At 45.3% G+C, this 24,750-nt stretch overlaps 1 protein-coding gene and 1 long non-coding RNA gene across 7 annotated transcripts in view; one reads left to right on the forward strand and one right to left on the reverse strand.

The window, feature by feature from the left end:
- The window catches only part of LOC145514451 (uncharacterized), a 21,685-nt gene extending 12,165 nt beyond the window's left edge, over positions 1 to 9,520 (forward strand). Inside the window, exons 2-5 of one of the 6 annotated variants that reach the window (XM_081512272.1) lie at positions 94 to 279; positions 3,652 to 3,690; positions 4,519 to 4,645; positions 7,242 to 9,520. In XM_081512272.1, coding sequence (XP_081368398.1) covers positions 238 to 279; positions 3,652 to 3,690; positions 4,519 to 4,645; positions 7,242 to 8,461 — 1,428 coding nt within the window. In that variant the 5' untranslated portion in view covers positions 94 to 237 and the 3' untranslated portion in view covers positions 8,462 to 9,520. The other 5 variants (XM_081512273.1, XM_081512274.1, XM_081512276.1 and 2 more) reach the window with 5 other exon arrangements.
- Positions 5,184 to 14,828, reverse strand: LOC145514478 (uncharacterized). Its single transcript, XR_014060174.1, has 3 exons — positions 14,633 to 14,828; positions 14,280 to 14,517; positions 5,184 to 13,829 (listed from the first exon to the last, which is right to left on the reverse strand). It is a non-coding gene; the product is annotated as an uncharacterized LOC145514478 (long non-coding RNA).
- Positions 14,829 to 24,750: the final 9,922 nt, after the last annotated feature.

The following is a 24,750-nucleotide window of genomic DNA, read 5'->3' on the forward strand; positions in this document are numbered from 1 at the left end:
AACTGGGGCTTTTCCGGGAATGTGAAATAGGAGGAGGCGGGACTTCTGGCGTCTTTCTGATGGTCGTTTGACCGTTTTTGCTGCTGTCTGCAGGACCCGGGGCTCTAAATCACTGCGTGGAGCCGAGCTTAAAGAAACTGGAAAGATCCCGAGGGGCGCCGTTCACCTTGCACAGGAGTGAGCGGGTTGCGGAACCGCTTCTGGGATTTTCGGTCCAGGTTTTCCCTGCTGCCCCGAATGGGTTCTATGGCAACCGACGCGCTGCAGGACCCGGCCCAGGTGACAGTCCGTCCCCGGATCCTCAAGCCCCCATGAGGGTCTCCTGCTCACGGCGCCGCGGCTTAGGGCGCGTCTGCAGAACTTCAGGCGTGCGTGTGTGGCAGTCCCCTTTGTGACACGCTGTGTGCTTAAGTGTGGAGTGTTAAAGGCCGTGGGCCCGGCACGTGCCGCTCCTTGGAGGCGCACACGAGCCAGAGCATTAGGGAAAGTTGGGTTGGAGTCCTCTCTGCAGGGACAGGGCATTAAGACGGAGTCAACCGTCTGGGTCAGCTGGGCCAATAGTCAGCATTCTGGGAGCCATGGAGGGCTGTGAACAAGTGAGGAAGATGCTCGAGTTTTCAAGTATTTCAGAGGAGAACTGACTGGGGAGAGGGTGATGAGGTGGAGACAGGGAGACCTGGGAGAGGCTTCTGCGTTCGACTCCAGAGAGTCGGGTGGTTTCTGGACGACACTAATAACTTTGGAAGTTGCCGACCTGAAACAATTCGACTGCCTCCATTTCTTTTGTAAGGATGTCTACCCCCTCAGGAGAAATGGGGGCAAGGGCGCCTGCGTCTTGTGAATAGCAGGGATCCAAAGGCAAAGGAAAGCAGGAACCTCCAGACTGATAGGAAATCACAGGTCTTGGGTGGTAAGTGTCCGGGTAGCAGACAAAGAAAGGAGGAGAAAGGTGGGAATCTCCTGAGTCCAAAGGTAACTTTTGCACATAATGTCCTCAATACAGTGAGATTAGCCAGACAGATAAGAAGTACCCATCAGGCAGGGACATCATAACACTTATCGAAGCTAAGTAAAGACAAAAATCCCTTCTCCTCTTGGAAAATGGAGTTGGATTAAAATCAAGGAATCTGACCCCCAGGCTTCTTCCTCGTGAGCATTCCACCTCTTCATTTCTCTGCCGCTCATAACTGCCTTGCCAGACAAACCTGGGACGGCAGCTTTTCACTTGTCTCTCCTCTCCCGCTGAGAGCATAACCTTGCTTAAGTAGACTCTCGCTTTATTTCTTAACCTCTCTACTTTGTCTCCAAATTCTTTTCGCTGTGAACAAAGAACTTTAAATTCAAGGGCAATACAACCGTCCTGAGCTAACACTTTATGGAGATTAAAGAAGGAAGTTAGATGGGCTGTAGCCACCAATGAGCCCATGGCTTTTCATTGGCTGAGTTCTTTCCAGCAAAAAAGAGAGTCTTCTTTCTTTTGAATACCATTATTATCTCAGGTCAGTGAGGGCCCCCCCCGCCTCCAGCGGGCCAACCCTAATTGAGGTTTCTGTTTATTAATTTTTTTCAAACTTTAAACTTTTTATTTTGTATTGAGATATAAACAATTAACAATGTTGTGTGTTTATTAATTTTTAATAAATGAATTAAATAATAGGGATATTAATGTTTATTGTTTATAATATAGGAATTATTAAAATTCCTATATTATAGGATTATATTATATATTTATAAATGAATATAAATAATTGTATTATAAAACCTTAAAGATAATTGGCAGGATTTCCTGGTGCAATAAATGTGGCTCTGAGTAAAGGACAGTAAGGGTTTTCTTTTGGCTGAGCATCTGTAAGACCTGAGACCACACTGATGTGAGAAGTCAGTTTTAGGGAGATAGTAAAAGTTGAATTAGGGATGTGCTGTTTCTTAGATTCTAAATTTGAGGTAACATAGGGGTTGCTGAAATTTATAGTTTAGGGATAAGGGAGGGGGTCACTGGCTGAAGGGTGTTCATGTAGTGACAGCCTAAGTCCTGGACTCCAGCTGCGTCTGGATCTCAAATTTAGGAGGGAGAGTCTTGTCACTTTTCTGTGAAAGGGGACCTGAGATGAAAGGAGAGAGCTGGGGCTGGAGAGCAGAGAGAGTGGGACTTTCTGAGGCTGCCTGATGGGAGGGTCCTGTGGCTCCAGAGCTTTCTGGGGGAAGCAAGGGTATACGCAGTAAGCAGCCGTGACTGGGTGGAGATGGAGAAGGAGCGGGGAGGTTGTGTACAGTGACTGCTGTGAACACTCAGCCAACCGTCTATTCCTTGTGGAGCCATAAAGATTGGGCCATATGGACCAGTGAGTGAAGCTCAGGTTCAGTCAAAGTACAGATGCCTTAGGTCTTCCAGGAAACCACAAGGTTAAAAATGTATAGATCTAACAAGTTAATCTTGTGTAAGCAAGTAATAACTGCTGAAAATGAGATCTATGTCTGTGTATAATCTTACATATATATTTAATGTAGTTTTTGTCTTGGGCTCTTCACATAGATCTCTGAACCCCTTGTAATTTCCTAGGAGTTAAGACTTTTTTTGTTATTCGCAAGTAGTCCCCTTTTCACACAGGAGTTTTTATGATGAGATGACTTAGGGTGGGTCTTCTAGGTAGCCTCAGCATGGTACTGGTAACCAGAAAACCCAAGCAATTAGTTTAAGCCCCCACCCCCACCCTGGGGCCTCCCAAGGGTCAGAAGGAGACTAGGTTAGGTGTAAAAGCTGCTGAAGGATGAAGTTGCCTTCAGGTTGGTGAGCACATGGAAATGCTGGGAGCCCTAGGATGGAGTGTGTACTGAAAGGACCGGGAACCCACTGCTTCCCCTCACCGCCCGCCTCCCCACCTAGTCATCTCTTCCATTACGCTGTTTCCAAGTTGTATCCATTACAATGAACCAGAAGAAAGAAAAGTGTTTTCTTTACTTTCATGGGTCATTTTATCAAATTATCAAAACTGAGGAGGGGTTCATGGGAATCCCTGAATTTGTAGGCAAGTGGGACAGAGGTACTGGTAGCCTGGGAACCAGAGGTCAGAACTGGCCTCTCTAAAAAGGGATAGTCCTGTGGGACTGAGCCCTTAAACTTCTAAATTTTGTCCCTAGCCTCTGGATGCCAGAATACGATTAATGTAGGGCAGCCAGTTGGTATCACAGAATCTGATCGTCGGTGGTAGAAAAGATATCATATATTTGGTGTCAGATGGGAAATCATAGGAGGAATCACAGAAACTTCAAGCTGTTGACTAAATGTCACATTTATATAATGAGTTAAAACACATGTAAGAAGTATATTTTCAAAAACATTTATGGACATGTTAATCCTGTGTTCTGTAATAGCTCAGTGATAGCACCAGACATACACTAATAATGCATTTGATGCCTACAGTAGCATCATGAGATAGGCATGAAAAATGTTGCCCTTCTACACCTGAAGACACTGAGACGCAAGGACCTTGAGTCTTTGTCAAAGGCTATCTGAGTTGTCAGGTTATAGCTCTGAGGTCAGAGGTCAGCCTGAGGTGACTCACCTCCGGGGAAGGATAGGGAGAACACAGTTCCGCCTTTCCATCCTCACCAAGATGACCTTGATCTCAGATCCTCCCTCTTTTTTCACAGGTTCCCATGGTAGCAGCAACCTTTATGGTCCCTGGACAGGTAAGTGGAAGAAGCCCTAGTACCTCTCCCAACGTCATCCCACCCCTGGTCCTGACACACAGATACAGGAGACACAGTTGTCCTGGGGTTGTTGGGCCTTAGTTCTGGCCCTGGGGTCACCTCAGGCACAGGACCCATGAAGTGGTACCGAGGTGGTCTCATGTGTCCAGTGGAGAAGGTGAGGTGGTGAGATGTTCCTGGGACAGGAGCCAGCCTGTCTGTGTGCCTGGAGGTGAGAACAAGCGGGGCGTGTCCAGGAACCGGCAGGACCCAGGACGTGGGCGGATCAAGACAGGGCAGAGCCTTTCCTGGGGTGGAAGCCTGAGGAGCTGGATGATTGTCTGCTGTGCAGGGTGTAAGACAGTCGTCTGACATGACACCACGACGTTTGCCTTTAGGTGAGGGTAGGGACACTGTGTCTGAGATGGGAAGTGAGAAGTAGGAGTGATGGGACTTCCTTGGTGGTCCAGGGGGTAAGAGTTCGACCCCTGGTCAGGGAACTAGATCCCACATGCCACAAATTAGAGCTGGTGCAGCCAACAAAAAGTAGGAGTGATGAGCAGGAGGATTGTCCAGAATTATGTATCCTCGTGCTGAGTCTGAGATGTGGCAGGGGTGTCTCATGGGAGGTGTCAGGTGTACAACTAGACACACATCTGGAGATCAGGTGGGGGCGGGGTCCAGGTGTGAAGATACTCCTGAGCAGGTGGACAGCAGGGTCAGATTCCAGGCCCTCGGCTCACTGTGCTGTGCCATGAAGCCTGGGGGGTGGGGAGGGTGTTTTGGCTACAGAGGCCGCTGTGAACTCACGTGTCCCCCTCCTGACAGGGCCATGTGACCTTTGAGGACGTGGCGGTGTCCTTCTCCCAGGAGGAGTGGGGGCTCCTCGGCGAGGCTCAGAGACTCCTGTACTATGACGTCATGCTGGAGAACCTGTCCCTGATAGCCTCCCTGGGTAAGAACTGCATCCGCACACACTGCCGGTGCTGGGCTCGGCCCTTCTCTCTGCATGGCTCACTCCAGCCTTCCCAGCCTGGGCCATGGACACTGCTTCCTTCCCTGGCTTCTTGGCATTTGAGCTGCGTCCCCTACTCGTGGGTGTTCAGTCTGTGTCACATGCTCTGAAGCTCAAGACTCTCCTCAAGGTTCTTCTAATAACAAATATTTTTCCTGAAGTCTGTCATTGTTTGGGTCACTCTGCGCTGGTGTCTTTGACTGCCCAGTTTGCCCTCAGGCCTTTGATCTGGTAGGTTCCACCCTCACCCATCCTGAGCTGAGGGGCAGAGGCAGCCCTGGGTGCCTGACGAGGTAGATACCTGTCTGGTCATAGGAAGAGGGTTGACAGGATCCAGGGCCTGGTGAGCAGGAGCTGTAGGAAGGCGTGATGTCACTGATGAGTTCTAATCCTGCAGGGACAGGCCCTTCCTCCATGACTGTGTTAGTCTTTAGCTTATCCTGGCTGTACCTCGTTTCTATCTTCTTCCCCATTTTGACACTTCCCCCTTTTGTCTATTTCTACTATGAGTTCATACCCCTGTCCTTTTCTACATCTCTCCTTTTCCTCTCTCCCTGCAGTCTTCTCCAATAGCAGTCTGTTCTTTCTTGCTAGTTTTTTTGTTTGTTCGCTTGTTTTTGCCACACTGGTGGCATGTGGGATCTTAGTTCCCCAACCAGGGATAGAACCCCCCGACTCCAGCATTGGATGGTGGATTCTTTACCACTCGATCATTGGGGAAGTCCCAGTAGTTGATTCTTTTTTAATTTTAATTGGAAGATATTACTTTACAATATTGTGATGGCCTCTGCCATACATCAACATGAATCGGCAATAGGCATGCATATGTCCCCTCCTGCCGGAGTCCAGCTCCGGCAGCCAGAGAGTCGCCCTGAAGGGATGAACGGGGTCAGCGAATGATGCAGCCTATCACTCATTTGGACTGCATCTCGGCGGGGAAAATGATGCAGTCTCTCGCTCAAAGCACTGGGCTGCATGTTTATTTTAAGCATCAGGTTTTCTTTTATACTTTTACAAAAGCATTAGGTCAGAGGTATGACATCTTCAGTTTCCTCTCACCCATATTTACTGTCTCCATAAATCATTGTTGTCCTTCAGAGTTCCTTCTTAAGTGTCCTTGTGATAATATTGTAACTAAAGTTTGTCTCTGGGCTGTATATTACATTCCTCAGTTTATTTCTTATCTCTTTAAATCTTGTTATCCCCTAGTAACTTAAGCTCATCATCTCCTAAAAAGGCTTTTAGCTATTAGTATCTCTAAAATTACTAGTTTCCACAAGCTATAGTAAAATATGCCAACACTACAACATACCTTAAACTTTTAGCTTCTAACTATTCTTAATTATTCCTAACCCCTAAACTCAGCAAACTTCTTTTGCCATAAACATTCCCCTTACAGGCAGGTTTCAGATAACAATGTTTCCCATGGTCTCAAGCTGCAGCCTATGTGCTCATCCTGGAGCATTCTTTGTAAAGATCCTTGAACAAATGTCAATAGTTAACTTTATGGATTACAACATTCTTTCCAGCCAACTCAACCGGAGGAAGGAAAGGACAAGTCAGAATCACAAGACCTAACTCCTTCACCCCGGGACCGTGCCTGCGGGATGAGGAGAGGGGGTTGGGGCCGTGCCTCCATTTTGTCAGTAATGCCTATCGCGGCTCCCGACACCCTCCTTCCTGAACCCCCCTCCCACCTTCCTCCCCACCCCATCCCTCCAGGTTGTCACAGAGCACTGGCTTTGGGTTCCCTGTGTGATACAGCAAACTGCCATTGGCTATCTATTTTACATGTGGTGATGTATATGTTTCAATGCTATTCTCTCAAGTCATCCACTCTCTCCTTCTTCCACTGTTTCTGAATGTCCGCTGTTTATGTCTCTGTCTCTTTTGCTGCCCTGCACTGTTTACAATAGCTAGCATGTGGAACAACCTAGATGCAAGCTGGCAGATGAATGGATAAGGAAGGTGTGGTACATACATACAATGGAATACTACTCACCCTATGAAAAGAAACATGTTTGAATTAGTTCTAATGAGGTGGATCAACCTGGAGCCTATTACACAGAGTGAAATAAGTCAGAAAGAGACAAACAAATATCATATTAATGTGTATATATATATATATTTGAAATCTAGAAAGACAGTACCAGTAGTCCATTCTTAATGTATCTTGGGAGGTGCAAGTACTTATATGGTCCTCGAACACTGAGTAGTCAGGTGTGAATGCATTTTCCTGAAATGGGACACATTCTACCTAGTACACTTGTCACCACCCCAAAATCCTGCTGACCACCACTAGCCGAAGAGTGGGTAGTTCCAGGCCTCTCCTCTTAGCACAGCACCATATCCCGGCGTCCTGTCTTTTTCCCTATTCTCTGATCACAGAGGCCTAGTATTCACACCCGTCCGCCTCCCTTGTTTGACTCGTTTGCCATGGACTTAGTCTCTGATGTGCCATACCGACATCTGAAATGGGTTCCTGTCCCACAGAAGTCTCCGCACACTTTATCAGTACTTTCTGTTCTCCTTTCAGGTTGTTGGCAGGGAGGAGAAGCTGCGAAGGCCGTTTTTAAACAGTGTGTTTCTGTAGAGCAAGTGACACGAGACAGGAACCCACAGCCAGACCCTTCTATCTTGAAGACTCTCGCTTCCAGTATGTGTGCCCTGGTGGAGAAAGACGTTCTGTACCTGGCTGACACTGTGTTCAGGTACGGAGAGATTGAGAAGACTTTCCTTGGCAGCCTGGGCTTTCTCCAGCACCTTTCTTCCCACAGTGGAGAGCATCCATGCAGAAGCAGGCAGAGGAGAGAGGTCTCTCAGTCTGGGCAAGGACATTACAGGTGTAGCGAATGTGGCAAAGCCTTCAGTAAGAAGTACAAATTCACGGAGCACTGGAGAGTTCACACTGGAGAAAAACCTTATTTGTGCAGTGACTGCGGGAAGTTCTTTAGACAGAGCTCCAGTCTTATTCACCATCGGAAAGTTCACACAGGAGAAAGGCCTTACAAGTGCTCTAACTGTGGGAAAGTCTTTGTCCATAAATATAAACTTTTTGAACATCAGAGAACCCACACTGGAAAAAGACCCTATGAGTGTAATGAATGTGGGAAAGCCTTTGCCCGCAAGGATTCACTTGTCCAGCATCAAAAAATCCACACTGGAGAGAATCCTCATAAGTGCAGTGAGTGTGGGAAGTGCTTCCTGTACAGAAATAACCTTCTTGCTCACCAGAGGATCCATAGTGGAGAAAAGCCTTATGGGTGTAGCAAATGTGGTAAGTCTTTCATCTTCAAAATAAGGCTGCTTTATCACCAGCGAGTCCACACTGGAGAAAAACCTTTTATGTGCAGTGAATGTGGGAAAGCCTATGTCTACAAAGGAAGTCTTGTTGTACATAAGAGAATTCATACTTTGGAGAAGGCTTATGGGTGTAACAAATGTGGAAAATTATTTACAACCAGCTTCGCCCTCAACAGACATGAGAACATTCACACTGCACAAAGGCATTACCAGTGCACTGAATGTGGGAAAACTCTCAATGGCAAAGTTAAACGCGATGAGCACCAGAGAACCCACACTGGAGAAAGACCCTGTAAGTGCAGCAAATGTGAGAAAGGCTTCATGCGCAAGGCTACACTTGTTCAGCGCCAAAAAGCCCACACCGGAGTAAAGCCTTTTAAATGCAGTGAATGTGGGAAGCCCTTCACTTACAAAACAAGTCTTGTTGTCCACCAGAGAATCCATACCAGATGAAAGCCTAATGAACATAGTTCTTTGTAGGCAGCTCCAAGTTCATAAAAAACAGGAAAGTTCACACTTGGGAAGTGCCCTTCTGAACTTAGGCTTGCCTTCATTCGAGTTAACATCTGGTAGCACAACTCCTGTGTCAGAGTAGGTGGATGTACAACTTTTGTGGGGTCACTCATCCTTTTCTAAAGTGGTTAAATCTTTTTACGGTCTCACCAGAAGCACTAAAATCCGAGTTTTTGTTCTTTCCATTCTTGCCAACACTTGGTGTGTTTGGGCTTTCTCATTTCTGTGATGTCATAGCTGTATCCAGTGATTTGAAGTAGCATTTTCCTAATGACATAATGCTGAGTCATTTTCCATGTGTTAATTTCCACCCATACATCATTACTGAAATTGCTGTTCATATGATTTGCCCTCTTAATTAATGACTTGATGTTTCTTCTTGGATTATTGATTAAGGTACTGTGCTGGAAATATTTACCAGTATTCCTCCAGATTTGGTCATCTCAGTTCAGTCATGTTTCCAAAGAAAGCGTTTTGTTTTTGTTTGGCCATGCTGTTGGGCACGAGGGATCTTAGTTCCCCAACCAAGGATCAAACCTGTGCCTCCAGCAGTGGGAGCACAGAGTGCTAACCACTGTACCACCTGAGAATTCCCAAGACACTTTAATTTTAGTGTATTTTTAATTTGTCCATTTATTCTTTTACTGATTATTCTTTTGGTATTGTAAATAAGAAATGTTTCCCAAATTTAAAGACAGAATTTTTCCTATATTTCCTTTGTAACATTTAAATTTAGGTTCCTTAATGATATTAATAAGCCATCCTCAGTTGATTTGGAAAGTTATTTTTTAAAAAATATGGATACCCAATTGCTGTAGTGATATTGATTTAAAATAGTATAGCTTAATTCTTAAATTGCTTTAGTATCTTCATGGAAGGTCAATCATGTACGTATATGTCTATTTCTGGACTTTCTCTTCAGTTGCATTTGTCCACTTTATGCCAGTACTTTCATGTGTTGAATAATTTATTTTTAACAATAATATGTCTTGTTCTCAAGGTTGTGTACTCCTTGGACTTTCTTTATCCAAGTTATTATGGCCATTCTTGGTCCTTTGCCTTTCCATATGAAGTTTGTTTCACCACTCAGCATATGGGATCTTAGTTCTCTGAGCAGGAATTGAACCTGTACCCTTGGAGGTGGAAGTGCAGAGTTCTAACAACTGGATCGCCAGGGAATTCCCCCATATGAAGTTTTAGAATCCACTTTTCAATTTCTGCATAACAAAAATTTCCGCTAGAATTTTGATTGGGATTGCATTTAATCTTCAGTATGGTGGTGCAGTGGCAAAGAATCTGCCTGCTAATGCAGGGGACCTAAGAGACTCAGGTTCCATCCCTGGGTTGGGAATATCCCCTGGAGTAGGAAATTGCAACCCTCTCCACTATTCTTGCCTGGGAAATCCCATAGACAGAGGAGCCTTTTGGGCTACAGTCCCTGGGGTCACAAAGAGTCAAACATGACTGAGCAACTGAGCACACAGACACATAGAAGAAATACTGTGTCCCAATCTATAAACGTGATATATCTTTTTATTTAGATCTTTATTTTTGTTAGCAGTGTTTTTTAGTTTTCCCTTTGTAGATCTTAAACATTTCCAGGTATTTTCTACATGTGATGATATTGAATGGAAAAATCTTCAATTTGTGGATTGTTCATATCTATTACACTTAGATATCAGCGTAAGGACAGAAGTGATCCTTCTTGTTTTTGTGTTTTGGTTTTTTCCTTGGGTTTTTTTTTTTTTTTTTTTTTTTGACGGCTTGTGAAATCTCAGTTCCCCAACCAGGGATTGAACCCAGGCCACAGCAGTGAAAGCCCTAACCATTAGGCAACCAGGGAACTCCCTAGTAGTGATTTTTCTTAATCTTATAAATAAATAACATCTACATAAAGCTATTAGAAAGACTGTACCTTTGAACCATTGTTAGAATAAAAGGAGGACAGTGGGCTCTAGTGTCATCCTGGAGTTCCAGTTTCTTTCAGTAAGGCAAAATAATGACTGCAGCAATTGGAAAGGATGAAGTAAACCACCCAAAATATGCCCTCAGTTTCCATCTTCACTAGAAGTCCAAATACGGACACTCAGTTTAGTGCCTCAGCCCATCATAAACTCCTAATTTTTTCATCATCCATTTGCTGCCCTTCTTAACTTCCTTAGGACCCATCACCATCCATTATACTATGCAACTTAATGTCATAGATGAGCTGCTTATTGTATTTTCTAACAAATACAGAGTAAGTTCCAGTAGGAAAATATGTGTTTACATGATGTACACTAATACATTCCAAATTCCTAGAAACATGTCTGAAACACAAACACATATCGATGTCTTGAAATAGTAAGATGAAAACACACATTTCATGTTCATTTGCACAACTGTGGGTATACTTGCTAACTCTCACCCTGCTTTTTCCTGTACGTTTCTAGAAACTTGTTCATTTCTTCTAGGTTGTTGAATTTATTGGCTTATGACTGTTCATAGTATTTTCTTAGGATTTTTTTGTTTGTTTTTCTATAGTATCAGTTGTTACTTCTCTTTCATTTCTTATTTTGTTTATCTGGGTTGTCTCTCTTTTCTTTTTGGTGAGCCTGACTAGAGGGTTTTGATTTTTGTTTTTCCTTTCAAAAAATTATCTCCTGGTCTTATAATCTTGTCTTAAAAAAAAAAAAAACACCTGTTTATTTCTTTTACATTTATAATTTTCTTCCTTCTGCTGACTTTGGGTTTTGCTTTTTTTTTTCTAATTGTTTTAGGTGGTTGGTTAGGTTGATCTTTTGAGGTTTTGTTTGTTTCTGGAGGAAGGCCAAATCACTATGAACTTCCTTCTTAGAACTGCTTTTGCTGAATCCAATAGATAAGGCTGTGTTTTCATTGTCATTTTTCTTGAGATATTTTCTGATCACCTGTCTGATTTCATCATTGACCCATAGGTTTTTTAGTAGCATTTTGCTTAGTCTCCATGTAGTTGGTTTGTTTTTTTTCCCCCTCATTTTTATTTCTGTGATTGATTTTCTGAGTTTATACTATCATGTTCAGAAAAGATGCTTTAAATTTCTGTCCTCTCAAATTTGTTGAGGCTTGTTTTGAGAGGTAGTGTGTAGTCTATGCTAGAGAATGTTCCATGCACACTTGAAAAGAATACATATTCTGGTTCTTTTAAAAAAAAAAAAAATCCCGGGAAACACAAGTCCAGGACTGGACTGCTTCACAGAGGAGTTTTACTAAACATATAAAGAAGAGCTAATACAACTTCTTCTCAAACTGTCCCAAAAAACTAAAGAGGATGAAACACACTGAAATTTATTCTACAATGTCATTCATTATTGCCCTGATACCAAAACCAGTCAAAGACACTGTAAAAAAGAAAAAGAAAATTAAAAGTAGGGATGGGGGACAAATTTTGATCCTGAGTGTTGTTTGAGGTTGAAATCTTAGTGCATGGTTTGACTGCATGACTTGTGGTTTTGTTCTGTCTTTGAAAAACAACTCAGTATCTTGTTAAAAACAGGGTAGGGCCAGATTTAGTCTGATTCTGCAGTTATACATTTAAGGCAGTTTTCCCGGCCTTTGCTTATATTCTTATGGAAGAGAAACCTAATATCACTGACATAATTCACATGATTGATATCTTAGGTTTTGACCAAACGTGTTCTGCCTAAGGTTGGGTTTTGCAGAAGCAGAACCTGACACAGAGTTCAACGACATACAATTTATCTAGGGGAAATTAATATGAGAAGTTTAATGACAGAGTACAAGGAAAGGAAAAGAGCTAGCAAGGGTGCAGCCTGATTTGAAATCTCTTATCTGAAATCTACCTTTTGGAGATCAGAATGTAAATGGTAGGTACCACGTGTTTATTCCACCTTAAGAAAAAGGAACATCTTTTTGTAACTCCAGACAATCCTTTAATATTCCCCAGATATCCTGCTTTCTGTTTATTTTTTCTAAAACATTAGACTTACCTGTAGCTGCAAGAATCCAGGTATGAGACATTTTACTTGGTATTATTTCTGTACATTAATTTCTTCTCTTGGGGAGTCTGGATTGCATAGCTCTGATCATTCTTAAAAAATCAGCACATCAAAGAATAAAACATCTCACTTGTTTTGCCAAAAAAAAGTCAGGGCTTCCCTGGAGGCTCTGGAATGGTAAGAATCTGCCTGCCAAAAGAATCCACTTGCCAGTGAAGGAGACATGGGTTTGATCCCTAATCTGGGAATATTCCACATGCCCATGGAGCAACTAACCCCATACCACAACTGTTGGGCCTGTGCTCCCCAGCAAGAGAAGCCACTGCAATGAGAAGCCTGCGCACCTCAACTGTAGAGTAGCCCCTACTCATCACAACTAGAGAAAAGCCCACACAGCAGTGAAAACCCAGCACAGCCAAAAATAAGTAAATAAATAAAATCATCTTAAAAAATCAGAGTATCCGGGTCCTACATTCAAATGCCTACAGTCTGCATCACTTGGGTGTTTGATAGATTCTAAGATAAAATATGTTCAAAAGCAAATTTTAAATATTTCCTTCTGACCTCCTCCATCTACACCACCACCACCCTTCCCATCTCAATGACTGAAAAATCTATCCTTCCAGCTTAGATAGAAACCTTGAGTCATCTTTTTTATTGCAGTGTGAGGCTGACTAGGAGGTGGAGAAGCCACATTTTGATCCGAGGACATGAAGCTGTGCAATCACAACCATGTGCAGATCTTCAGTAATAAAGACACTATATAATGAAAACATGTGGCATCTTAGAGTGAATTTTCACTGAATGAAGACAAATGTACAGAATCAAGTGATTGTGCATAATCTTGCTATCAGACTGGAACTGGTAGGGAATCACCTTTCACAATCTTCTCAGAGATAATTTCAAATCCTTTGGTAGATAGTATTGCCATTACACCAAACAGATTGAAATTAAAAAAACCATAATGTTTATCTGAGTTCAGGAGGCCACTTTGTACACATTTCTACCACTGCAGGAAATGTCTTGCAGAAAATGAAATTTGGTAAATCTCGTTTTCAAATAGACCTAAGGTGTCACACCACTAAAAGAAATAAACATGCCTTGTAATGTGCAGTGAGAAATACTATACTGATATAACAAGTGGGTTGGATAGGCATACAATCTGTGAGTATAGAGGCAGGAAAAATGTGTTTTCTGAGGGAAAGAGAGACAGCATCTTGGCCACATGATTCAAGGCTACCTAATATCTCTGTCTTCCTATCTATGAAGTCTTCACTGTGGTCCATCACCTGTGTTGGAGTTCACACAATGACCCTCAGGCTTCTGTCTCCCTGTGATTGAAGAGCAGCAAGATAATGTTTATGAGTCTTTGAGTGGATGCACTTTTTTTTTTTTTTCCTTTTCTGCTGCACTACACATGGGATCTTAGTTCCCTGATCAGGGATACACCCGAGCCCTTTGCATTGGGAGCACGGTGGCCCAGTATTTTGGACCACCAGCGAAATCCCTGAATTTGCTTTGTATCTGCGTATCATGGTCCAGCGTATCCCTCTGAGATTTTAGCCTTATGGCACATGAAATAACATGTTTAAGCGTTTTCCTTAGCTGCGGAAGATACTACACGGAAACGGGGTGGTGGCCATTTAAGAAGACGCCAAGAGCCGCTTCTTCCCCTCCCCCCACCCGCCCCCCGGAGCCTGAGGATGTCATTTTCCAGAGCCCTTTGCGCGGGTACTTACAATCCTCACCAGAAATTCCCAGAATCGCGCCCTTCCACGTACCAGGCTGGGTTGCGGGAGCCATATTACCCAGGAGGCTCTGCGGCAAGAGGTGGTAGCTCTGGACCAATGATTGTGCAGGACCGGGATCCCACGTTGCACGAGACTTCCGGCGGCGTCCTCGTCCGGGTCTTGTTGGCTCTGCCTGAGCTGTGCTTAGCTTCGCAGGCACCTTTGAGCCCGCCGGCGTACTCGGGGCTGGAGCAGAGCGAGTGGGGAAGAGGCTTCCTCCCCACGCTGCCTAGAAGTAGGGGGGGGGGCGCAGTTAAGCCCTCAGAACCCTCCGTGGTTCCCCACCTTGCATGTCCGGGGACCCTGCGCAGGGCACCATGGTGGCCCTGGCGGGACAGACCTACCCGGCACCGGTGAGTGGATGGCCCCTCAGGCCCTTTGAACCCCCCGCCACGCCGTCCCAGCGCCCCCATGGAGAGGAAAGTGTTGTCCAGGGTCTCTTCGCTTCCCCTAATTCTGGAGACTGTGGAGGCTGGTCAGTCAGTCCCAGCCGAGTGTCTTGAATCCAGGCCGGGGTTGATACGGACGGGTTCCCAGTGCAGTTGATCTGTGCAGGGGTGTCCCAAGCACATGAACCACTAGATGAAAATGCTGGAGGTGAGGCTGAGCGGCGTGGAGTTGTGAATCTCATAGCCTGTTGGAAACCGTTGAGAAAGGTCTGGAATGGCAGACTGAAGAAAGGGTCCACTTCTTAGGTTGGTGGGCACCATGGAGGATTTGGAGGCGAGGAGGGAAGGAAGCTGATCCAGATTTTAATAGGTTTCCTCTACATGTCGAGTGGAGTCGCCAGCGAAGGAGAGGGCTCCTTGTAACCCCCACACATACGTGGAACCCTCTGTGCCATCCATGTGTGTGTTGCGAGTGTGCAGAACCAACTTTAGAGCCGGCAACCTGGGTTCAGCTCCAGGCTCTGCCCCTGCCCAGTAATGGGGAAGGTTGCTAGGTCCTGACTCTCCACAGTTTCCTGTGCTGTGAAATGAGGTTAACCCCAGCATCTTCCTCCTGGGGTCTTGGTGAGAGATGAGTAGGGCAGGGTGTGAAAACCACTGACTGCAGCACAGGGTACCCAGAGAGGGTCAGGAAGTGCTAGCGGTGGCTCTTGGTTACTCTGATTTCTAAGGTTGAAGGAGGTCTTTTTCCCTAGGCTGGTCCTGACGGCAGTGCGAGAGAAATGGGCTGACTCAGAACCCTCTCTGTCCCTGGACCACCTGAATGGAGCGCTTTGAGGAAAGCGCTCAAGCAACAGTATGGAGACTTCAATGTGTGTTGGTCTGTGCCCTTCCCAGGGCTGTGACCTTGAGCAAGTCTCATCGCTGCCCTTGTCTCCCATCCCGTGGGGTTAATGAGGATATTAACATTTCCTTCTCCTGGCTTAAGGCGATCAGAGCAGGTGTTCCCCAGTATCCAGCCAGGTAGCATTGCTCAAGACACTTCAGGAGCAGAGCCCCTTGTCCTGAGATGATCTTAGGGACCCCCCCCCGGGGAATCGGGTCCTGGGGTTCCCCTGGTCTCAGGTCTGTGTCCAGTTGAGGCCTGCAGGAAGGAGAGCCTGGGGACAGAGGCACAGTGTGCGCAGCATTTTTAGAATCAGGATGCTCAGTCATGTGAGACCTTGTTCAGTCCTGTGTCCCCATGGACTGCAGGCCGCCAGACGCCTCTGTCCATGGCATTCTCCTGGCAAGAATACTGGGGTGGGGTGCCATTTCCTACTCTAGGGGATCTTCTCGACCCAGGGTTCGAACTCGCGTCTTGCGTCTCCTTCATTGGCAGGCAAGTTCTTTCCCACTAGCGCCACCTCACTGCTCCTCTGCTAGGAGGACCCTGGGGCGGGCCGGGAGCCAGGAAGGTCACTGGATTCATCTTGGCAGTTGCCATCTGTTTATGCAAAACTAGCTTGCCATTTTCAGCAGCGAATTCATCCTTCTATTAAAGACATTTCCTTTTATGTGAAAAGTGAGTTGATTAAAGATAGGGTGATGGTGCCTTGTGGGAGCCTTTGAACGTCAACACACAGGATTCTCTCCAGCGTGTGACAATTGTTTGCTCTTGTCATAGCCCCAGTCACCACCAGGAATTGTCTTGTGTATTTGCTTTTTGTTGGTGTGGCTGCTCATCAGAGAAGGCTTCTCACATTTGCTCCCAACCTATGGGCTTCTCTGATCCCTGGTAGCTCAGTTGGTAAAGAATCTGCCTGCGATGCAGGAGACCCCAGTTCGATTCCTGGGTTGGGAAGATCCCCTGGAGAAAGGATAGGCTACCCACCCCAGTATTCTCGGGCTTCCCTTGTGACTCAGCTGGTAAAGAATCTGCCCACAGTGTGGGAGACCTGGGTTCTATCCCTGGGTTGGGAAGATCCCCTGGAGAAGGGAAAGGCTACCCACTCTAGTATTCTGGCCTGGAGAAATCCATGGACTGTATAGTCCAGGGGGTTGCAAAGAGTCAGACACGACTGAGCGACTTTCACTTTCACTTTCTTTCTCTAATCTTCCCACTCTGTCTTCTTTTTAAAAATAATTTTATTTATTTATTTATTTATTTTGGGCTGTTCTGGGTCTTTGTTGCTGAACAGGCTTTTTTTCTGCTTGCGGTGAGGGGTGAGGCGGGGCTACTCTTTTTTGTGGTGCACGGGCTTCTCATTGCAAAGTCTTCTCTTGTTGCGGAGCCCAGGCTTCAGGCGTAGGGACTTCTGTAGTTTAAGCACATGAGCTCAGTAGTTGCGGCTCCTGGACTCTAGAGCACAGACTGAGTGTGACGCATGGGCTTAGTTGTTCTGAGGCATGTGGGATCTTCCTGGACCAGGGATCAAACTGGTGTCTCCCGCATTGGCAGGTGGATTTTTTACCACTGAGCCATCAGGGAAGCCACCCCTCTGCCCCGCACTCTGTTCTCTCATCACCAGAATCCTTAGAGTCAGCTGATGTTGTCTTGCTCAGTTTTTCAGTTGCTTATTGAGGATCCGTGAATCCCTGTTTGCTGTTTTATCCCTGGGCCTAGAACAGGGCCGGCCCTATATGTAACAGGCTCACTAGCTGCTTGTGAGCTGGTGGGCAGTCATGACACTTGGAATCAGTTCAGACCCCAGCACAGCCCCTGCAGCTGTCCCTCTGACTCCCTCTGTGCAGACTGTGTGTCCCCTTCCCCTCCCATCCTTCCCCAGCTCACTGCCCTCCAGCTGCACCATCCTGTTCCCAGCCTTTGCCGTTGCAGTCCCCCCCACCCAGGATGGTCTCCAGTTCATCCCCGTGCGTTGTTCAGGCCTTTGCTCAAATACCACTTCTTCTTTGAGGCAGTTCCTGATATTTCTAGTTCCAGCTAAAGTACTGCCTGCACCCATATGCTTGGGATCTGGCTTTTTTGTGCAGAGCTGTGTGCTGGTTGAGATTTTCCAGGGCCTTAGAGGGGCAAAGAGGAAAAATAATCACAAAAAACAATGGTAATGGCTGGCTTTCATGGGGCCCTTGATTTGCTCTGAGGGACCTTTGTTACCTTTCATCTCCTTCAGTCCTCACCTCCTCAAAGTTAGGTTCTGTTATTTTACAGAATGCTTTATAGAAGAGAAACTTGAGGTTCAGAAATGTTGTTACCTGCACCGAGTCACACAGCTCTCGTTAGTTGAAACTCACACCTTGTCCATCCGCCACCAGAACCTGTGTTCCCAACTACAGCAGGCTGGGAAGGCCTGAGGCGAACACCAGAAATTAGCAGGCCCTGATTCCATCCAACAGCCCCAAAGCGCATGATGCTACTCTGTTTGACTTGCCAGGCACCAGTGACCCTCAAGGACGTGGTTGTGACCTTCACCCAGCAGGAGTGGAAATTACTGGACCCGACTCAGAGGACCCTGTACCAGGAGGTGGTGCTGGAGGCCTCCAGGCTCCTGGTCTCACTGGGTAAGTTTGTCCTCACCTCCGTGGTGGTGGGGGTGGGAGTTCTGCAGCCTCCTTCTGGGTTCCGTCCTCTTGAGGCCTGGATGGTGGAGCCGCCTGCCCCACCTCCCCCAACCCATCTTTCCCACCATGTTCTGGGCTCGCCTCCTCCCACCTGCTCTCCCGTTGTCTCCAACACGGATGGTTGAGCAAGAAGCCTGGTCCTCCTGGCGGAAGGAAGTGGGGCTCCTGGGAGCAGGATGTCCTGAGGACCTGTCCCCAGGACCTGGGGGAAAGCATGCTCACGCCCTGGCTCTGGGTCTCACCCTGGCTTCTCTCTGTGAGTCTGCTTGGGTCACTGTCTTTTCACAACAGCTTTGGGTAGGAGTGGGCACCTCAGTCCTTCTTTCTGAGACCCTCAGATTTCTTGTCTCTACTTTTTTCTGCATATCTATGTCATGCCTTTCTGTGAAGGTATTTTTGTGACAGAAAGTAACCTCTTGCCCCAGCACTCAGCAGGGGCTCAGCCTGGGGCCCCTGTAAAAGATTCCTGTGACAGGGATCTGACTGGCCCAACCTGGTTGGGTCAGGTGATCCCAGGCCTGATCCCAGAGACCTGATTTGAACTGGCCTGTGGTGAGAATCAGGCATCACCTGGTGAGACACACAGACTTAGATTAACCAGAAAACAGCTGTGGGAGGAGCGGGTGTCTTTTCCAGGGGTCCTGTGGCTGCACGTGAGCAGGTTTTGGATTCTATAGGATGTAGGCTGTTGTGCAGACATTGCCCAAGGCTGGTGTTTGTGCCTTGGTGTCAGGACCCAGGGCAGCATTTTTTTTCTTGCATGGGAGCGCCATTATTCTGAAATCTTCCCTATCCTAAAAACGACACTCTATAGAGAGAGTCTTTATAGTCTTTACAAAACACCTTTGTTCTGTATCTCCACAAACAGGGTATCCCATTTCCAAACCAGAAGTGAGCTGCCTGTTGCATCCTGGACGAGAGCTATGGATGGTGAAGAGAGGACTTTCCCCAAGCACTTCCTCAGGTGGATTGCCAAGATCCAGGCAGTGGAGGTCACTGCAGACTGGGAGGGACTGTTGTCTCTGAAATTCTGGGGAAGCTTCATAATGAGACCTCCCTGGGGACACAAGTTACACCCAAGAAGTTGAAAAGGCCAGAATCAGCTTTGAACAATCATTAGATCCCTTGTGCAGCCATGCCCAGGTCCTGTTCATTATACACGAACAAGCATTTGATCCCTTACCCAGTTGTGCCTAGTTCCTATCCCTTATATACCCCACATCATTCCTGACGCCATCCCTTCCTGAACTTCACCCCGGTCCACCTCTCTCACCATCTCTTGTCTGCATGATGCTGCACACCCCATGATCTCCGCACTTCTGCTCTGTCTCCTACACCAACTCTCCCAGCCACTCACCTCACTTCAAACCCTCACCACTTCCCACCTGCTGGGACCTCAGCCTATGAGAAAATTCATGTTGGAAATAAAGACTGCTTGCTTCTCTTTCCCTTCACTCAGTCCTTTCAGACTCATCTGCATCTGATTGCCACTTGAAGCCTTTCTTCTCACCTCCCTCTGTCCCTCCCATGACAAATTCCTGCATTAGAAACATCTCCCACCTTCTTGGGAGTTCTTATCATCTCTTAGTTCCCCACCCCAACCCCACCCCCGGCTCCCTGAGCGCTAGAATGGCTCCCTGAGCGCTAGAATGGCCTCTGATCAGTGTGACTATCTGTACAACCAGCTTCTCAGAGGCTGTTCATAGAAGAAAGCTCTGCACTAGACTTCCATTCGTCCCCCTTATTCTTTTTGTTTTTTTTAAACTGAAGTGTAATTTACACACATCAGTGTTCATGACTCTTAAGGGCTTAGCTTGATGAATTTTTACACATGAATAAATCCAAATAACTACCATCAGGTTAAGATCTTGACCTTAGGAGGCTCCTTGCAAGCCGCCTTAGTCCATACAACCTCTTACAAAGGTAACCACCAGTACAAGGAATTTTCACTATTCAGTTCAGTTCAGTTCAGTCGCTCAGTCGTGTCCGACTCTTTGTGACCCCATGAATCGCAGCACGCCAGGCCTCCCTGTCCATCACCAACTCCTGGAGTCTACCCAAATCCATGTCCATTGAGTCGGTGATGCCATCCAACCATCTCATCCTCTGTCATCCCCTTCTCCTCCCTCCCCCAATCCTACCAAGCATTAGGGTCTTTTCCAATGAGTCAACCTTTCACGTGAGGTGCCCAAAGTATTGGAGTTTCAGCTTCAACATCAGACCTTCCAATGAACACCCAGGATTGATCTCTTTTAGGATGGATTGATTGGATCTCCTTGCAGTCCAAGGGACTCTCAAGGGTCTTCTCCAACACCACAGTTCAAAAGCATCTATTCTGCGGCGCTCAGCTTTCTTCACCATCCAACTCTCACATCCATACATGACCACTGGAAAAACCATAGCCTTAACTAGACGGACTTTTGTTGGCAAAGTAATGTCTCTGCTTTTAAATATGCTATCCAGGTTGGCCATAACCTTCCTTCCAAGGAGTAAGCGTCTTTTAATTTCATGGCTGCAATCACCATCAGCAGTGATTTTGGAGCCCAAAAAAATAAAGTCTGACACTGTTTCCACTGTTTCCCCATCTATTTCCCATGAATTGATGGGACCAGATGCCATGATCTTAGTTTTCTGAACGTTGAGCTTTAAGCCAACTTTTTCACTCTCCTCTTTCACCTTCATCAAGAGGCTCTTTAGTTCTTCTTCACTCTCTGCCATAAGGGTGGTGTCATCTGCATATCTGAGCTTATTGATATTTCTCCTGGCAATCTTGATTCCAGCTTGTGTTTCTTCCAGCCCAGGGTTTCTCATGATGTACTCTGCATATAAGTTAAATAAGCAGGGTGACAATATACAGCCTTGACGTACTCCTTTTCCTATTTGGAACCAGTCTGTTCCATGTCCAGTTCTAACTGTTGCTTCCTGACCTGCATACAGGTTTCTCAAGAGACAGGTCAGATGGTCTGGTATTCCCATCAGTACTTGGATGCAATCTCAAAACTGACAGAATGATCTCTGTTCGTTTCCAAGGCAAACCACTCAAATAGCACAGTAATCCAAGTCTATGCCCTGACCAGTAACGCTGAAGAAGCTAAAGTTGACCAGTTCTATGAAGACCTACAAGAGCTTCTAGAACTAACACCCTAAAAAGATGTCCTTTTCATTATAGGGGACTAGAATTCAAAAGTAGGAAGTCAAGAAACACCTGGAGTAACAGGCAAATTTGGCCTTGGAGTACAGAATGAAGCAGGGAAAAGGCTAGTAGAGTTTTGCCAAGAGAACACACTGGTCATAGCAAACACCCTCTTCCAACAACACAAGAGAAGACTCTATACATGGACATCACCAGATGGTCAATACCGAAATCAGATTGATTATATTCTTTGCAGCCAAAGATGGAGAAGCTCTATACAGTCAGCAAAAACAAGACTGGAAGCAGACTGTGGCTCAGATCAAGAACTCCTTATTGACAAATTCAGACTCTAAATGAAGAAAGTAGGGAAAACCACTAGGCCATTCAGGTATGACCTAAATCAAATCCCTTATGATTATACAGTGGAAGTGACAAATAGATTCAAGGAATTAGATCTGATAGAGTGCCTGAAGAACTACGGACGGAAGTTTGTGACATTGTACAGGAGACAAGAATCAAGAACATTCCCAAGAAAAAGAAATGCAAAAAAGCAAAATGATTGTCTGAGGAGGCCTTACAAATAACTGTGAAAAGAAGGGAAGTGAAAAGCAAAGGAGAAAAGGAAAGATAGACCCATTTGAATGCAGAGTTCCAAAGAATAGCAAGAAAGATAAAGCCTTCCTCAGTGATCAGTGCAAAGAAATAGAGGAAAACAATAGAATGGGAAAGACTAGAGATCCCTTCAAGAAAATTAGAGATACCAAGGGAACATTTCACGCAAAGATGGGCTCAATAAAGGACAGAAATGGTATGGACCTGACAGAAGCAGAAGATATTAAGAAGAGGTGGCAAGAGTACACAGAAGAACTGTGCAAAAAAGATCCTCACGACCCAGATAATGACGATGGTATGATCACTCACCTAGAGCCAGACATCCTGGAATGTGAAGTCAAGTGGGCCTTAGGGAGTATTAGTAGAAACAAAGCTAGTGGAGGTGATGGAATTCCAGTTGAGCTATTTCAAATCCTAAAAGATGATGCTGTGAAAGTGCTGCACTCAATATGCCATCAAATTTGGAAAACTCAGCAGTGGCCACAGGACTGGAAAACGTCAGTTTTCGTTCCAGTCCCAAAGAAAGGAAATGCCAAAGAATGCACAAACTACCACACAATTGTACTCATCTCACATGCAAGTATAGTAATGCTCAAAATTCTCCAAGCCAGGCTTCAATAGTATGTGAACTCTGAACTTCTATATGTTCAAGCTGGATTTAGAAAAGGCAGAGGAACCAGAGATCAAATTGCCAACATCCGTTGGATCATTGAAAGAGCAAGAGAGCTCCAGAAAAATATCTACTTCTTTATTGACTATGCCAAAGCCTTTGATTGTGTGGATCACAATAAACTCTGGAAAATTCTTAGAGATGGGAATACCAGACCTCCTGACCTGCCTCTTGAGAAATCTGTATGCAGGTTAGGAAGCAACAGGTAGAACTGGATACAGAACAACAGACTGGTTCTAAATCAGGAAAGGAGTACGTCAAGGCTGTATATTGTCACCTTGCTTATTTAACTTATATGGAGAGTACATCATCAGAAATGCTGGACTGGATGAAGCACAAGCTGGAATCAAGATTGCCGGGAGAAATATCAATAACCTCAGATATGCAGATGACACCACCCTTATGGCAGAAAGTGAAGAAGAACTAAAGAGCCTCTTGATGAAAGAGGAGAGTGAAAAAGTTGGCTTAAAACTCAACATTCAGAAAACTAAGATCATGGCATCTTGTCCCATTTCTTCATGGCAAATAGATGGGGAAATAGTGGAAACAGTATTTATTTTGGGGCGCTCCAAAATCACTGCAAATGGTGACTGCAGCCATGAAATTAAAAGATGCTTGCTCTTTGGAAGGAAAGTTATGACCAACCTAGACAGCATATTAAAAAACAGAGACATTACTTTGCCAACAAAGGTCCGTCTAGTCAAGGCTATGGTTTTTCCAGTAGTCATATATGGATGTGAGAGTTGGACTATAAAGAAAGCTGAGTGCCAAAGAATTGATGCTTTTGAACTGTGGTGTTGGAGAAGACTCTTGAGAGTCCCTTGGACTGTAAGGAGATCCAACCAGTCCATCCTAAAGGAAATCAGTCCTGAATATTCACTGGAAGCACTGATGCTGAAGCTGAAACTCCAATACTTTGGCCACCTGATGTGAAGCATTGACTCATTTGAAAAGACCCTGATGCTGGGATGGATTGAAGGCGGGAGGAGAAGGGGATGACAGAGGATGAGATGGTTGGAGGCATCACTGACTCAAAGGACATGAGTTTGAGTAAACTCCGGGAGTTGGTGATGGACAGGGAGGCCTGGCATGCTGCAGTCAATGGGGTCACAAAGAGTCGAACACGACTGAGTGACTGAACTGAACTGAACTGAGCCACAAATAACTGAAATTGTCCAGAAACTCAAATGAGCAGGAAACAGAATTTTCTTTAAACCCTCCAGGAAAAAACAAACAAACAAACAAACCCCAAAACATAATCTTGGTAACAACTTGAGTTTAGCCCAGTCGGACCTATCCCTGTCTTACTGGCCATACGATCTACAGAACCGTAATATAATAAATTGGTGGTGTTTAAGCCATTGATTTGTGGTTATTTGTGCAGCAATAGAAAGCTACTGCATCATTATTCTTTGACTATTTCTTTACTTTTTTTTTTGGCTGTGCTGCACAGCATGCAGGATTCCTAGTTCCCCAAGCAAGGATCAAACCCTGTCCCATCCACTGGGAGTGCAGAGTCTTAACCACTGGACCACAAGGGAAGTCCCAAGTAGTTCTCTACTTTCTAAGGCAAGGATATTTCCTCGGCTTATGTTAAACTTTTCCAGCTCTAACCTTAAGTGGCCTCTTATCTAAGGAGTTCTGATTCTTTTTACTGAAATACTGTATTCATAAGCCAATAATTGGGCATTAAATATGCTCACAGCTGCTGAAATACCTCTGCATTCTAGGCTGTTACTGAATAGATAGGGGATATGTTCATACATAAACATTTCTACATACATTGAACTTCTTTGTCTGTATTTAAACTAACAAAGATTTCACAAGATTGGATATTTAAAAGGGCTCTTAGGGCTCCAATAGCATACCCAGGTAAGGTTTTTTTTTTTACAGGCAATGATAAAGTAACATAAGAGAAAAATAGCACAGTACCAAAAGTACAATCAATAAAAGAACAAATGGATAAGTTGTATTTCATGAAAATTAAGAAATTCTACTCTAGAGAAGATACTGTTAAGAAATGGAAATCAAAGCCACAGACTTAGAGGAAATATTGGTAAAGTATATATCAAATGAGTCATTTGCATCCAGACTATA

Source organism: Giraffa tippelskirchi, chromosome 7 (assembly GCF_054371585.1).
Source record: "Giraffa tippelskirchi isolate mGirTip1 chromosome 7, T2T-mGirTip1v1.2.pri, whole genome shotgun sequence".
NCBI classification, from domain to species: Eukaryota; Metazoa; Chordata; class Mammalia; order Artiodactyla; family Giraffidae; genus Giraffa; species Giraffa tippelskirchi.